Genomic DNA, 15,517 nt, shown 5'->3' on the forward strand with positions numbered 1-15,517 from the left:
CAGAGAGTGAGAGAGTGTGAGAGAGAGTGTGAGAGAGAGAGAGAGAGAGAGAGAGAGAGAGAGAGAGAGAGAGAGAGAGAGAGAGAGAGAGAGAGAGAGAGAGAGAGAGAGAGAGAGAGAGAGAGAGAGAGAGAGTGTGTGTGTGTAGGGGAGGGATGGGTTGGAAGGAAAGAGAGAGAGAGGAGAGAATAAGAGGGAGGGAGAAATTGGGTGAGGCTGAGAGAAAGAGTGGTGATGGGGAGAGAGAGGGAGGGGGGGGGAAGACGATGAGACGGGCAAAGAGACAGAAGCACCAACTGAGAGACATACAGTGAGAGAGGCAGATAGACAACAACAGCGGAAGAGATAGAGAGAGAGTGAGAGGAAGATAAAGAGAGACACAGAATGAGTGACAGGGGCACAGACAGAGGGAACAGCATGTGCAAGGGAGACAGACAGACATACAAAGAGAGACAGACAGAGTGACAGCAGCAGAGACGGAGACAGACAGACAGACAGACAGACAGACAGACAGAGTGTCAGCAGCAGAGACGGAGAAAGAGACAGACAGACATAAAGACAGACAGACAGACAGACAGACAGACAGACCGACCGACAGACCGACAGACAGACAGACAGTGTCAGCAGCAGAGACGGAGAAAGAGACAGACAGACATAAAGAGAGACAGACAGAGGGAACAGCATGTGCAAGGAAGACAGACTGACAGACAAAGAGAGACAGACAGAGTGACAGCAGCAGAGACGGAGACAGAGACAGCCATAAAGAGAGACAGACAGAGTGACAGCAGCAGAGCCAGAGACAGACAGACTGACAGACATAAAGAGAGACAGACAGAGTGACAGCAGCAGAGCCAGAGACAGACAGACAGACAGACATAAAGAGAGACAGACAGAGTGACAGCAGCAGAGACGGAGACAGTGACAGACAGACAGACATACATAAAGAGAGACAGACAGAGTGACAGCAGCAGAGACGGAAACAGACAGACATAAAGAGAGACAGACAAAGTGACAGCAGCAGAGATGGAGACAGTGACAGACAGACTGACAGACATAAAGAGAGAGACAGAGGGAACAGCATGTGCAAGGGAAACAGACAGACAGACAAAGAGAGACAGACAGAGTGACAGCAGCAGAGACGGAGACAGACAGACATAAAGAGAGACAGACAGAGTGACAGCAGCAGAGACAGAGACAGTGACAGACAGACATAAAGAGAGACATACAGAGTGACAACAGCAGAGACGGTGACAGACAGACATAAAGAGAGTCAGACAGTGACAGCAGTAGAGACGGAGACAGTGACAGACAGACAGACAGAGTGACAGCAGCAGACAGAGAAAGTGACAGACAGACAGACAGACATAAAGAGAGACAGTGTGACAGCAGTAGAGACGGAGAAAGTGACAGACAGACAGACAGACAGACATAAAGAGAGACAGACAGAGTGACAGCAGTAGAGATGGAGACAGTGACAGACAGACAGACAGACAGACAGACAGACAGACAGACAGACAGACAGACAGACAGAGTGAGAGCAGTAGAGACCGGAGACAGTGACAGACAGACAGACTGACATAAAGAGAGACAGACAGAGTGAAAGCAGTAGAGACGGAGACAGTGACAGACAGACAGACATAAAGAGAGTCAGACAGAGTGAGAGCAGCAGAGACGGAGACAGTGACAGACAGACAAAAAGAGAGAGACAGAGGGAACAGCATGTGCAAGGGAAACAGACAGACAGACAGAGAGACAGACAGACAGACAGAGTGACAGCAGCAGAGACGGAGACAGAGACAGACAGACATAAAGAGAGACAGACAGAGTGACAGCAGCAGAGACGGTGACAGTGACAGACAGACATAAAGAGAGTCAGACAGTGACAGCAGTAGAGACGGAGACAGTGACAGACAAAGAAAGACAGACAGAGTGACAGCAGCAGACGGAGACACTGACAGACAGACAGACATAAAGAGAGACAGAGTGACAGCAGTAGAGACGGAGAAAGTGACAGACAGACAGACAGACAGACATAAAGAGAGACAGACAGAGTGACAGCAGCAGAGACAGAGACAGACAAAGAGAGACAGACATAAAGAGAGACAGACAGAGTGACAGCAGCAGAGACAGAGACAGTGACAGACAGACATAAAGAGAGACAGACAGAGTGACAACAGCAGAGACGGAGACAGTGACAGACAAAGAAAGACAGACAGAGTGACAGCAGCAGACGGAGACACTGACAGACAGACAGACATAAAGAGAGACAGAGTGACAGCAGTAGAGACGGAGAAAGTGACAGACAGACAGACAGACAGACATAAAGAGAGACAGACAGAGTGACAGCAGCAGAGACAGAGACAGACAAAGAGAGACAGACATAAAGAGAGACAGACAGAGTGACAGCAGCAGAGACAGAGACAGTGACAGACAGACATAAAGAGAGACAGACAGAGTGACAACAGCAGAGACGGTGACAGTGACAGACAGACATAAAGAGAGTCAGACAGTGACAGCAGTAGAGACGGAGACAGTGACAGACAGTGACAGACAGACATAAAGAGAGACAGACAGTGAGAGCAGTAGAGACCGGAGACAGTGACAGACAGTGACAGACAGACATAAAGAGAGACAGACAGGTGACAGCAGTAGAGACGGAGACAGTGATAAACAGACAGACATAAAGAGAGATAGACAGGTGACAGCAGTAGAGACAGAGACAGTGACAGACAGACAGACAGACAGACAGACAGACATAAAGAGAGATAGACAGGTGACAGAGACAGACAAACAGAAAAGCAAGTGGGGGCGAGTCCTCTACCTCCTCCCTAGAGTCACTCAACTCTACACTGTGTCCCAAATGGCACCTTATTCCCTATGGGCCCTTGTCTAAAGTAGTGCACTGCATAGGGAATAGGCTGCCATTTGGGACGTAAACATACTCTCTATCGCTCCAATTCCGCTCTGCGGTTGATGATGATTGCCTGTCATTTCCATTGGCGACGGCTAAATGTTGTCGTGTCTCCACTGACTGCTTGGTTCTATAATTCTGCTGCAGCTGTACTCTAGTAGGATGACTGTGCAGAATAGTTTAGTCCTTTTTCAAGTTTCTTCCTCATGAGAAATAGTAGGAAGTGTTGTGTGTGTCTGCTTTTTCATCTGTGTTTGTGAGTGAGTCTGTGCATGTGTGTGTGTGTGTGTGAATGTGTGTGCCTCCTTGCTCCAAACTCAGGTGACCTTTGAGTCACAGCAACATCTCCCAGCGTATCTCCAGTCCAACGGAGAGAAAAAAGGGATGAAAAAAAAAAAATAGCTCATCCAAAATAATGTATGAATCATCCATCCCTCCATCCACACAGGAATTCCCTTTCATTTCTCAAAGAGGAGAAATAAACAATAAAAAAATGGAATAGGCTGCCGCAGGCTTATTTACACGAGTGCTAACAATGGGGCTCCTTCGTAGGGGAGGGGAAGATGTCGACTGTGTGTGTGTGTGTGCCAGTGATTGTGTGTGAGTGTATGTGTTTATGCATTGGCGCTTGACTTTGTCTGAAAATGGGGGTGCAAAAGCTTTTAAAACAGTTTTCCTGCAATTCAAAGCTGTTTCTTAACAGGAGGAACCCATTTTTATGAACAAAACACAACTATTTTTCTTAGGTTTTGCCACAATAAATGATATTGAAAAAGTGTTTTAATGACTAGATTACTAATCTACTCCCCTGAAAATCGCACCTCAAATAATTCATTGATAAGTCTGAAACTGGAGTTAAGCTTTTTTATTTGGTCATTGATCATGTTCACAATATTACAAACATATTATTCATTTATCATTATTATCAAACTAGATTTTTGGGGCAGCTATATATTTCCATAAATTGCGGCGCGGAATGTGCAATAGAAAGAATAACATGTAGCTCCAGTAATAAGGGTCATATTTGAACAGGCTGGAGCAGAGGCCTTCAACCTTTTCCTTCATTACCATTTCCTGAGCTACTCATATACAGCCTGCATGTGTTGTTATTGTGTAGGCACATGTGTTGTTATTGTGTAGTCACGTGTTGTTATTGTGTAGGCACATGTGTTGTTATTGTGTAGGCACATGTGTTGTTATTGTGTAGGCACATGTGTTGTTATTGTGTAGGCACATTTGTTGTTATTGTGTAGGCACATTTGTTGTTATTGTGTAGGCACATTTGTTGTTATTGTGTAGGCACATTTGTTGTTATTGTGTAGGCACATTTGTTGTTATTGTGTAGGCACATGTGTTGTTATTGTGTAGGCACATTTGTTGTTATTGTGTAGGCACATTTGTTGTTATTGTGTAGGCACATGTGTTGTTATTGTGTAGGCACATGTGTTGTTATTGTGTAGCCACATGTGTTGTTATTGTGTAGCCACATGTGTTGTTATTGTGTAGGCACATGTGTTGTTATTGTGTAGGCACATGTGTTGTTATTGTGTAGCCACATGTGTTGTTATTGTGTAGGCACATTTGACGAATAGAAACAAAGCACTGCACTGCATACGTCATGGAATTGCATGTTGGTTCTTAAAACCACACATGTTGGTTCTTAAAACCACACATTTTTGTTCTTAAAACCAAACATTTTGGTTCTTAAAACCACACATATTGGTTCTTAAAACCACACATTTTTGTTCTTAAAACCACACATTTTGGTTCTTAAAACCACACATTTTTGTTCTTAAAACCACACATTTTGAACAAAAATGATTCTACTGTAGCCATTCCAGTAGTGGCCTTTTGTACAACAACCATAGTGAATAGGCTACATACACTGAGTGTACCAAACATTTTGCCCTCAAAACAGCTTCAATTCATCGAGGCATGGACTTTACAAGGTGTTGAAAGCATTCCACATGGATGCTGGCCCATGTTGACTCCAATGCTTCCCACAGTTGTGTCAAGTTGGCTGGATGTCCTTTGGGTGGTGGACTGTCCTTGATACACACGGGAAACTGTTGAGTGTGAAAAACACAGCAGCGTTGCAGACAGTGAAGGCTGCTGAGGAGAGGACGGCTCATAACAAAGACTGTAACGGAGCCAATAGAATGGCATCAAACACCTGGAAACCATGGAAACCATGTGTTTGATGTATATGATATCATTCCACTAATTCCACTCCAGTGCCTGTTCTCCCATATGAAGGTGTCACCAACCTCCTGTGGTTGCAGTTCATGACACACCGGTGCGCCTGGTACCTACTACCATACCCTGTTCAAGGGCACTTCAATATTTTGTCTTGCCCATTAACCCTCTGAATGGCACACATACACAATGCATGTCTCAGTTGTCTCGAAGCTTAAAAATCCTCTTTTAACCTGCCTCTTCCCTTCATCTACACTGATTGAAGTGGATTTAACAGGTCAGATCAATAAGCGATCATAGCTTTTTGCCTTTTCATTTTATACACCGGTGGTGCAACTACTGTGGCGGGGGTGAAGCAAAACTTTCAAACCAAAAACATTAATCTTGTGGAGACAGGGGTGCAAAATGCAATCTGTTTATTATTATATCAGGTGCCTATGTGTGTATGCATGTGTGTGTGAGATAGTGTGTGCACGCTAGTGTGTATGCGTGTGTGTGTGTGTGTGTGCACATATGCATGCATCCGTGCTAGTGTGTATGCATGTGTGACTTCCCTAAAGCAAACAGACAAACCCGCAAAACACACACACAAGCACTAGCACACACACAAACACAAACACCACTCTCCTCCCCATCTCTTCTGCCTGGCTGCTTTCAGGAGAGCTGCCCTCTCCTTTGTTCTTGTTTTGTCCAGAGTGTTTGGCTGCACTGCACCAGAGAACACTAACAAAAGGTCAGTGGCCAAGGTCTCTGTCAGGAGTCAGACTGGGAGACAAACACATACATGCCAACCCTGTCCAACCTTTTAGAGTACCAGACGCGCCCGGCAAATTGGAGATTCAACTGGAGCGCATAACACATGCCGAAATGGGTTCCCCCCCACGCTCGTGCACACGCTGTTTGTGAGTCTGATCGCAATTTTAGAATTGTACCAAATCAAGTCCATTCAAAGTAGGAATACTTTCTATCCTGACAGTATTCCATGTACACACATGGTCAACGTCACTAACAAGACAGAAATAGAAAGGACACACAAAGGGCCTTTATTCTTGGAGTTTAAAAAAATGTATTAAACAAATAATAACAAGTTATTTGTTAGATACAAAATGTACAAGCGTCTTATCCCCGCTGCGCTGTCTGTTTCTTTCAGTCTCCTCTCTCTTATTGTCTGACAGCTTTACTGACTGGCTGCAACAATAATGATTTGCTGAATTAGCTGCTATTTTGTTTGGGACCTACGCTTACTTGTTTTCCATGAGCAACACGTGCTTAGACAAACATTATGGACCACACCTGGTTCAGTCCTCTGAAAACCTATTTACAAAACAGAACTAAAATATTCATACTGATAAGTACAGAACATATAAAAGAAATATATGTTTTGTGGAATTAGCACAGACTGTCAGTATGTTCATTCCATTACCCGTACAGTGTAGAATGGAAATAATTATCTATAATGTTTTTCTTAGCACATGCCCCCAAGTTTAGTCTTTATAATAGAGGAACGCTTGTCACCTCTCAAACAGGGCCAATCACCAGGGCCAGTTCACAACTATTGGCTTTTTAGACACGGTTCCTAATCAACACTAAAAGCTAAATCATTTTGAAAACATAAAAACAAAAACAATTGATCGCATGGACACAGACCGCAAACTGGCTACACAAAACTTCACTAGGCTGTTCGCTAGACCGCTGTTTCAGCTGATGTAAAGGTGCCCTTGGTCTTTCTTTGCAGCGAGTACATCATTTCAGATTTTGGAAATTGATCAAATCTCAAATCTGGTGCAACGGCATGTTAGAAGCATTGCCTCTATAGCTAATACCAGACACTCATTCACTCTTCATCGCGCAGTCTTCTAAACTCACGACTCCATTTAATGCCAAGATGGTTCTATTTATTTTGGATTATACTTTTGTAATGCTTTTTGTGACGTGGATTATAGTTACAGTCTATCAGGTTGCGTGATTATCGTAATGCTACGTGGGAAAAAAACAACTAATGGGACGCATAATGAAATATCACACTCGCACAAATGAGACCAGTTATTTTCGTATTTGCATTTAATATCTTTCACTAGCAAATGCGAGTGAACTGCTGGCACTTTAGAGCCCACTGAATGTCCATCTTATGTTCGCTAACGTTAGCTTGAAACAATTAGTGTTTACCTTTCAACAGCACACAGAGTCGAAAATAGATTTGTCCATGTGTTTACATACAGCTGACAGTCGGCAAACTCTGCATCACAACAAACAGGAGGAGGGGCAGACACCGGGTTGATTTGTGAATCAGTATGCCTGTTTAAAAAGGCTGTGTGCCTGTATGGCCATTTTTCTCTCCTTAGTATTGGTCAGTAAGCCCCAACAGCACTGTTTCTTCCTGATCGCTCCTCTCTGTTGGACCCAAGCCTCTAGCTTCTCCTTGTTAATGTGTTCAACCTTTAAATCTGTGTTGCAGTGGGGACTTGTTTCTCTGTACTTATCCTCTCACAGAGTATCAAGGCACTGTCAGACAGGCAAGGCAGGGAAACCTCCAGGGTTAATCCCAGGGTAAGACTGATAAGAAATCAACGCTGCCCAGGGAGATGCTGACGATACGACAACACACATACTGTACATGCACGCATGGGCGCGCGCGCTCGCACACACACATGCACAGGTAGCAGACTGTATTGCCACCCTGATTTGCTATATCTTTAACCAAAGCCTAAAGGAGTGTGTGTGTGTGTCCAAAGGCGTGGGAGGAAGCTAAAGTAATTCCACTGCCTACAAATAGTAAAGCACCCTTTACTGGCTCTAACAAGAAAGAATTAGCAAACCTGCAGCTGGCTCAAAACAGAGCAGCACGCCTTGCACATAGAGAGCTAACATCAACAATATGCGTGCTAGTATTTCCTGGTTGAGGATTGATAAGAGATTACTGCTTCTCTTGTTTCTATGAGAAATATTACTGTGGTGGAAATTCCAGATTGTCTGCATAATCAAATAACATTTAGCTCAGACACCCATACATAGCCCACAAGACATGCCACCAGAGGTCTCTTCACAGTCCCCGAGACATGCCACCAGAGGTCTCTTCACAGTCCCCGAGACATGCCACCAGGGGTCTCTTCACAGTCCCCGAGACATGCCACCAGGGGTCTCTTCACAGTCCCCAAGACATGTCACCAGGGGTCTCTTCAGAGCCCCCAAGACATTCCACCAGTGGTCTCTTCACAGTCCCCAAGTCCAAAACAAATTCACGGCAACATACAGTATTATACAGAGCCATGATCACATGGAACTATCTTCCATCTCCATTTACTCAGCAAACAGCAAAATAACCTTTAAAAACTGATTAAACAACATCTCATGGAACAGAGGGGACTGTGAGGGGACACACACAGAGAGACACTTTTAGTTGTGTTGCTTGTATGTGGTTGTATTTTAAATGTGTGTGACTGTCTTTGTCTATCAGTGAATCAGTGTCATGTTTATAGTGCTTTTTGTGGAACCCAGGAAGAGTAGCTTCTGCCTCTGCTAAAGATAATGGGGATCCTTATAACCAAATAATAAACAATTAAACACAAACTTGTACACATGCACACACACTCAGGTAGACATGCACACACACTCAGGTAGACATGCACACACACTCAGGCAGACGTGCACACACACTCAGGCAGACATGCACACACACTCAGGCAGACATGCACACACACTCAGGCAGACATGCACACACACTCAGACACACATGCACACACACTCAGGTAGACACATACACACAGACACACATGCACATGCACACGTCCCGAGTCCCCCAGGCAGAATAGAAACACAACCGTTCCCTGACTCTTGTTTTTCAGAAACGCATCAGAACAGAGTGTATGATCTCAGTATTGGGAGCATAACTACTTGTATCTTTGGTGTTGTCGTTGATGTTAGAGATACAGTAATGTCATTTGTTTGGGTACTAGGAGGAATATGAGCATGAACACAGTTTGGTTATGTAATGACATCAACGTATACAAAGACATTCACACACACACACACACACACGTAGACAGACAGATAGACTGTTGACATCTTCCTCTCCCCGTTGTTAGCACTTGTGTAAATAAGCCTGCGGCACCCTGATTCCAATTTACTTTTCTCCTTTTTGAGAAATGAAAGAGAATTTCTGTGCGGGTGGAGGGATGGATGATTCATACATTATTTTGCATGAGCTGTTTCTTTTTTCCCCCTCCCTCTTCACCTGAGTTTGGAGCAACGGAGCGCGCACACACACACACACACACACACACACACACACACACACACACACACACACACACACACACACACACACACACACACACACACACACACACACACACACACACACACACACACACACACACACACACACACACACACACACACACACACACACACACGCACACACACACGCACACACACACAGTACTCACATTCAATGCGTATCTGTTCCATCTCTGACACCTCAGCAATGGACTCCTTCAGATCTTCTAGAAACTTGAGCAGCTCCTCGGCGCTCTGGGCACAGAAGTTGAGCACCTGCTTCTTGTCTGAGCCAAAGGGTGAGATGATGGTGATGCCATGGGGGTAGTCTGAGGAGGAGAGATGAGAAGGAGATCACTTTTTTTACGTAATAGTGTTGGCTAATAAGAAGGATGAAACGATATCGCCAAATGTCTTGCTCATATCAATATCCAATGATATTGGTGCCCACCACTAATAGTTAGATATTTCAATAGACCCAGACTGGCTAAAGGCATGTTTACCAAAACGTTGGTCAAATAGATCCATTAACTAGTTTGTGGAGTATTCACGGATGTAACTGTGCTGGAGTTTCTTTTCAGAATAACAAGTATTATGGTTTAAATCACTAAACAGAGATAAGTTCCCCCAAAGCAAAAGAAAGGCTTGATACATCACAGCCAGGTAACTAAAGAATGAACCATTTTCTCACATCTTGAACTGACACAGTAGCAACAAAAAATATCAGAAAGCTTTTTTCTCCTTCCCCAAAGAAGGGAATGAGGCAAAAGAGCCAATAAATTCATTGTGGAAATAAGATTAGTCGCGACTGTTTTCTGTTTTCATTTCTCACTATCCGTGCTCCTCGCTCTCCCCTTCGCTCTTTTAAATGGCACTTTGACGATGGAGGCACTGCATCTTTCATGCCCGAGGCGTGAAGAAAAGAATATCCCTGTGTGATAGATTTCATATGAAAATATCACCTGCCTGGCTGAATGCAGAGTGGTGGGAGGATCAGGAGGAGAAACTAGATAGGGGGCCGCATCCAAACTCCCCTTTTTCCAATAACCCCGCGCGGCCGGGTCTGATTCCATTATCAAAACATACATTTCTTCTCCCTGCCAAATCCCCATGACTATAACTCAATCCTTCTGGGCTGGCTGGCTTTCAATCGCACAACCTGTTTCGATACTGATACATTCCATGCAAATATGTTGGTTTGGCAGTTACAGTACATGTATGCATGCATGTGTGTATTATGTATGCATGTATGTATGTAGGTATGCATGTAAAAATGTGCTTAACATGTCACATAATAAATTGCATGGACTCACTCTGTGTACAATAATAGTGTTTAATGTGATTTTTTGAATGACTCAGTTGAACAGTGAATTTCAAACACAGATTCAACCACAAAGATCAGGAAGGGTTTCCAATGGCTCGCAAAGGGAACATATTGGTAGATCTCCTTTTGAGCATGGTGAAGTTTTTAATTACACTTTGGGTGGTGTTTTCTCAATAGGGACGCGCTGTTTTCACTTTGTAAAAAATTGTTCCCAAATTAAACTGCCTCATACTCAATTCTTGCTCGTACAATATGCATATTATTATTACTATTGGATAGAAACCACTCTCTAGTTTCTAAAACCGTTTGAATTATATCTGTGAGTAAAACAGAACTTATTTTGCAGCAAACTTCCTGTCAGGAACTGAAAATCTGAAATCGGGGGCTCTGTTCCAGGGCCATCCTATTAATTTGCATGAAATCTATGGGTCTACATGCACTGCATACGCCTTCCACTAGATGTCAATAGACAGTGAGAGGTGGAATGGGGTGTATAGCTTTATCTGAGCCCGAATAAGACCTCTTGGAATGACGAGACCAGTCTTTTCATTGTTCAGCATGGCGCAAGAAGGACCTCTGGATTGCAATCTGAAAAGCTTTCGTTATAGACGTTAGATATCTCCGGCTCTGATTTTATTTGATATATGTGTTAAAAACATCATAAACGAGTTATTTTAAACCGACTTATATCAGTTTATATCAGTTTATTGCGATTTTCGGTATTTTCTTTGTTTTGCGTTATGGTGAGTTGGACACTCCTGCGCCATATGGCTAGCTTTGTTAGCTATTTCGACAGATGAAGACGACATTCTACAACCGAACAACGATTATTACAAAGGACACCTTGTACAAGATTCTGATGGAAGCTCATCAAATAGTAGGAACCATTTATGATGTTATTTCGTATTTCTGTCGAAAATGTTTAGACGTATATTCCGCCCTGATTTTGGGCGCTGTCTCGCTATAACGTAAGCTGTATGTCGTACTAAAGTTATTTTTAAATATCTAACACAGCGGTTGCATTAAGAACTAGTGTATCTTTAATTTGCTGTCCAACATGTATTTTTTTGTAAAGTTTATGATTAGTTATTTGATTAGATTAGGTGCCTCTCCAAGATTTCTCCGGACAATATTTCTGCATTTTGACTACGTATTCACATTGTAAAACCACGATTTGTGCCGCTAAATATGCAAATTTTCGAACAAACCATATATGTATTGTGTAATTTGATGTTATAGGACTGTCATCTGATGAAGTTTGTGAAGGTTAGTAAAAAAAATTATATCTTTTGCTGGTTTATTCGCTATCGCTAACGTTGCGTTGAATGAATGCGGTTGTGTGGTAGGCTATTGTAGTAAGCCAATATAATGCTATATTGTGTTTTCGCTGTAAAACACTTAAAAAATCTGAAATATTGGCTGGATTCACAAGATGTTTGTCTTTCATTTGCTGTACACCATGTATTTTTCATAAATGTTTTATGATGAGTATATAGGTATTTCACGTTGGTCTCTGTAGTTATTCTATCTGCTTTGGTGAGATTTGTGATGGTGGCTGCAATGTAAAACTATGATTTATACCTGAAATATGCACATTTTTCGAACAAAACATATGCTATGCAATAGATATGTTATAAGACTGTCATCTGATGAAGTTGTTTCTTGGTTAGTGACTATTTATATCTTTATTTGGTCGAATTTGTGATAGCTACCTATGCGGTAAAAAAATTGTGAAAATATGCGGTTGAGTCTTTTGCAATCGTGGTTAGCTAATAGAAATACATATTGTGTTTTCGCTGTAAAACATTTTAAAAATCGGAAATGATGGCTGGATTCACAAGATGTGTATCTTTCATCTGGTGTCTTGGACTTGTGATTTCATGATATTTAGATGCTAGTATTTACTTGTGACGCTACGCTAGGCTATGCTAGTCAGCTTTTTTACTGATTAGGGTGCTCCCGGATCCGGGATTGTGACCAAGTAGAAGTTTTAATACACCCAGTCACTACAAAGATACAGGCGTCCTTCCTAACTCAGATGTCAGAGTGGAAGGAGACCGCTCAGAGATTTCACCATGAGGCCAATGGTGACTTTAAAACAGTTACCTCCAAAATACTAACCTAAATGACAGAGTGAAAAGAAGGAAGCCTGTACAGAATAACAATATTGAAAACATGCATCCTATTTGCAATAAGGCACGGAAGTAAAACTGCAAAAAAAATGTGACAAAGAAATCTACTTTATGTCCGTTATATTTGCTGCAAATCCGACACATCACATCACTGAGTACCAGTCTTCATATTTTCAAGCATGGTGGTGGCTGCATCATGTTATGGGTATGCTTGTCATCGGCAAGGACTAGGGAGTTTTTTTATATAGAAAAAGAAACGGAATAGAGCTAAGCACAGGCAAAATCCTAGAAAATCTGATTCAGTCTGCTTTCCAAAATACAATGGGAGACAAATCCACCTTTCAGCACGACAATAAACTGAAACTCAAGGCCAAATATACACTGGAGTTGCTTAACATAGCAATATTGAATGTTCCTGAGTGGCCTAGTTACAGTATTGACTTAAATCGGCTTGAAAATCTATGGCAATACCTGAAAATGGTTATCTAGCAATGATCAACAACCAATTTGACAGCGCTTGAAGCACTTTGAAAAGTATAATGGGCAAATGTTGTACAATGCAGGTGTGCAAAACTCTTATAGACTTACCCAGAAGGCCTCACAGCTGGAAACGCTGCCAAAGGGGATTCTAACATGTATTGACTTATGGTTGTGAATAATTATGTAAATTAGATGTTTTTGTATATAATTTTCAATATATTTGCAAAAATGTCTAAAAACATGTTTTCACTTTGTCAATATGGGTTATTGTGTGTCGATGGATGAGAAATGTTTTTATTTAATCCATTTTGAATTCAGGCTGTAACACAACAAAATGTGGAATAACTCAGATGTCGGAGTGGAAGGAGACCGCTCAGAGATTTCACCATGAGGCCAATAAGTCAAGGGGTACGAATACTTTCTGAAGGTACTGTATGTACGCATGCATGTATGCATGTGACCCATGTGAGAATCAAACCCATAACCTTGGGGTTGACTACGTAATATGTTGGTTAGGTAGAGGCTTTTTATCCAAATAAATTGAGTTATGTATGATGTACTTAAATCAAGGCTAACACAATGTATTCTGGGTACTCAATGTGACTGGGGTTGCTAGCACCATTGATCTGCTTCATTCAGTTTTGCTGTTTTCCCTACATTCTCCCGCTCTCTCTCCCTCCCCCCGTTTATTTCCCTCCTCTGTTCGCTGCTGTCCTCCTCTATGATAGTGGTGTAAATGTCTCAAAAAGGGATGTACTTTGAAGGATCTACCTGCAGATCAAGATAACATATTTCTGCATGGCTTACTGCTTGTTTCACTTTGAGTTGCCATGGCAACATTGGTTAAGAAAAAATGTTCGTCCCTCACTCTGTCTCATTCTCCCAGTCTCTCTCTCTCTCTCTCTCCCAGTCGCTTCCAGTCTCTCTCTCTCTCTCCCAGTCTCTCTCTCTCTCCCAGTCTCTCTCTCTCTCCCAGTCTCTCTCTCTCTCCCAGTCTCTCTCTCTCTCCTTTGGAAGGTGAGTGATGCTGGTGTTAGGTGACTTACACTCGTTCTCAAACAGTGTGAAGTGCATGCCCAGGAGGCCCAGGGCTTTACAGAAGGTGTAGGCTGCTGAACTCTTCTTCTTTGGACACAGCTTCAGGATCTGAGGGTAAAAAGCCACTTATCTTAAAATAGCTAGGTGAGACAACCACATATCACACTCGTAGTAGGTGCATTTTTCCTCAATAAAGAAGTTATTAGCAAAGACGGAGATGTCAATCAGAACATCAAAATAAGAACCTATTCAGGATGTCTTCTGTTCCAGGATGTCTTCTGACTAGAAAACAGCCCTAAAGAGTATAAAAAACATAGGTAGCTTAGAGGTTAGAGAAGTAGCCTAAAGAATGTGGGCAAGCCCCATCCATCACCCTTGTGCCCTTGAGCAAGACACTTAACCTCCAAAAACTGTTCCTGTGGCATGTGTTGTGGGAGCAGAGTAAACCGTGTTTCCATTGTAACAGATGGGCAGCAATTATTATTCTCTTCTATTATTGTCAAAGCCTTTCTCTTCAATCTCAGTCAGCACTGCAGGTGTTATTGTCAGGTTAGGGTTGGGTTTAGGTGATGGCTGGGATAAGGTTTTAAGCCATGCTTTCAACAGGCTTTGAAGTTTGCTTCCCTTTGGTGTTTCCTGTTCAAGGCACTGGAGAAAAAGCCATTCAAGTCTCAATGTGTCCTCCATGTTAAAATAAAGGATCAAAAATCCATCATCGGTCGGAGAGGATGAACACAGCATATTCATATCATCCTACTAATAACCTTCAGAGACTATTTACTACAGTATAGCTTTCTCTCTGAGAAAAATACCGTTTCCACTGAAAGTGACATAACAGCACTGCAACTTTTTATATTTTTTCAAGGATGTGTTTGTGAGTGTGTGGGGGAAAACAGCTATGCCTTATGGGTAGAGATATAATGAGGGAAATAATGAGAGAGAGAGAGAGAGAGAGACAAAGAAAGAGCGAGAAAGAGAGAGAGAGAGAGAGAGAGGGAGGGAGAAAGAGACAAAGAAAGAGTGAGAAAGAGAGAGAGAGAGAGGGAGGGAGAAAGAGACAAAGAAAGAGCGAGAAAGAGAGAGAGAGAGAGAGGGAGAAAGAGACAAACAAAGAGTGAGAAAGAGAGAGAGAGAGAGAGAGGGAGGGAGAAAGAGACAAAG

General features: G+C 42.6%; 1 protein-coding gene across 1 annotated transcript; it reads right to left on the bottom strand.

Moving 5' to 3' along the window:
* Positions 1-16: 16 nt before the first annotated feature.
* Positions 17-15,505, bottom strand: LOC129850795 (keratin-associated protein 10-6-like). The gene is made up of 2 exons (XM_055917021.1): positions 14,365-15,505; positions 17-9,711 (listed from the first exon to the last, which is right to left on the bottom strand). Exon 2 carries the CDS (start codon positions 2,621-2,623, stop codon positions 1,271-1,273), a length of 1,353 nt encoding a protein of 450 aa, XP_055772996.1. The 5' UTR covers positions 2,624-9,711; positions 14,365-15,505; the 3' UTR covers positions 17-1,270.
* Positions 15,506-15,517: the final 12 nt, after the last annotated feature.

This window comes from Salvelinus fontinalis, unplaced genomic scaffold (assembly GCF_029448725.1).
Source record: "Salvelinus fontinalis isolate EN_2023a unplaced genomic scaffold, ASM2944872v1 scaffold_2320, whole genome shotgun sequence".
NCBI classification, from domain to species: domain Eukaryota; kingdom Metazoa; phylum Chordata; class Actinopteri; order Salmoniformes; family Salmonidae; genus Salvelinus; species Salvelinus fontinalis.

Bases quoted from the DNA above. Each gene is read 5' to 3' on its own strand.
- LOC129850795 (XM_055917021.1), bottom strand. From the start codon at position 2,623: ATGTCTGTCTGTCACTGTCTGTCACTGTCTCCGGTCTCTACTGCTCTC.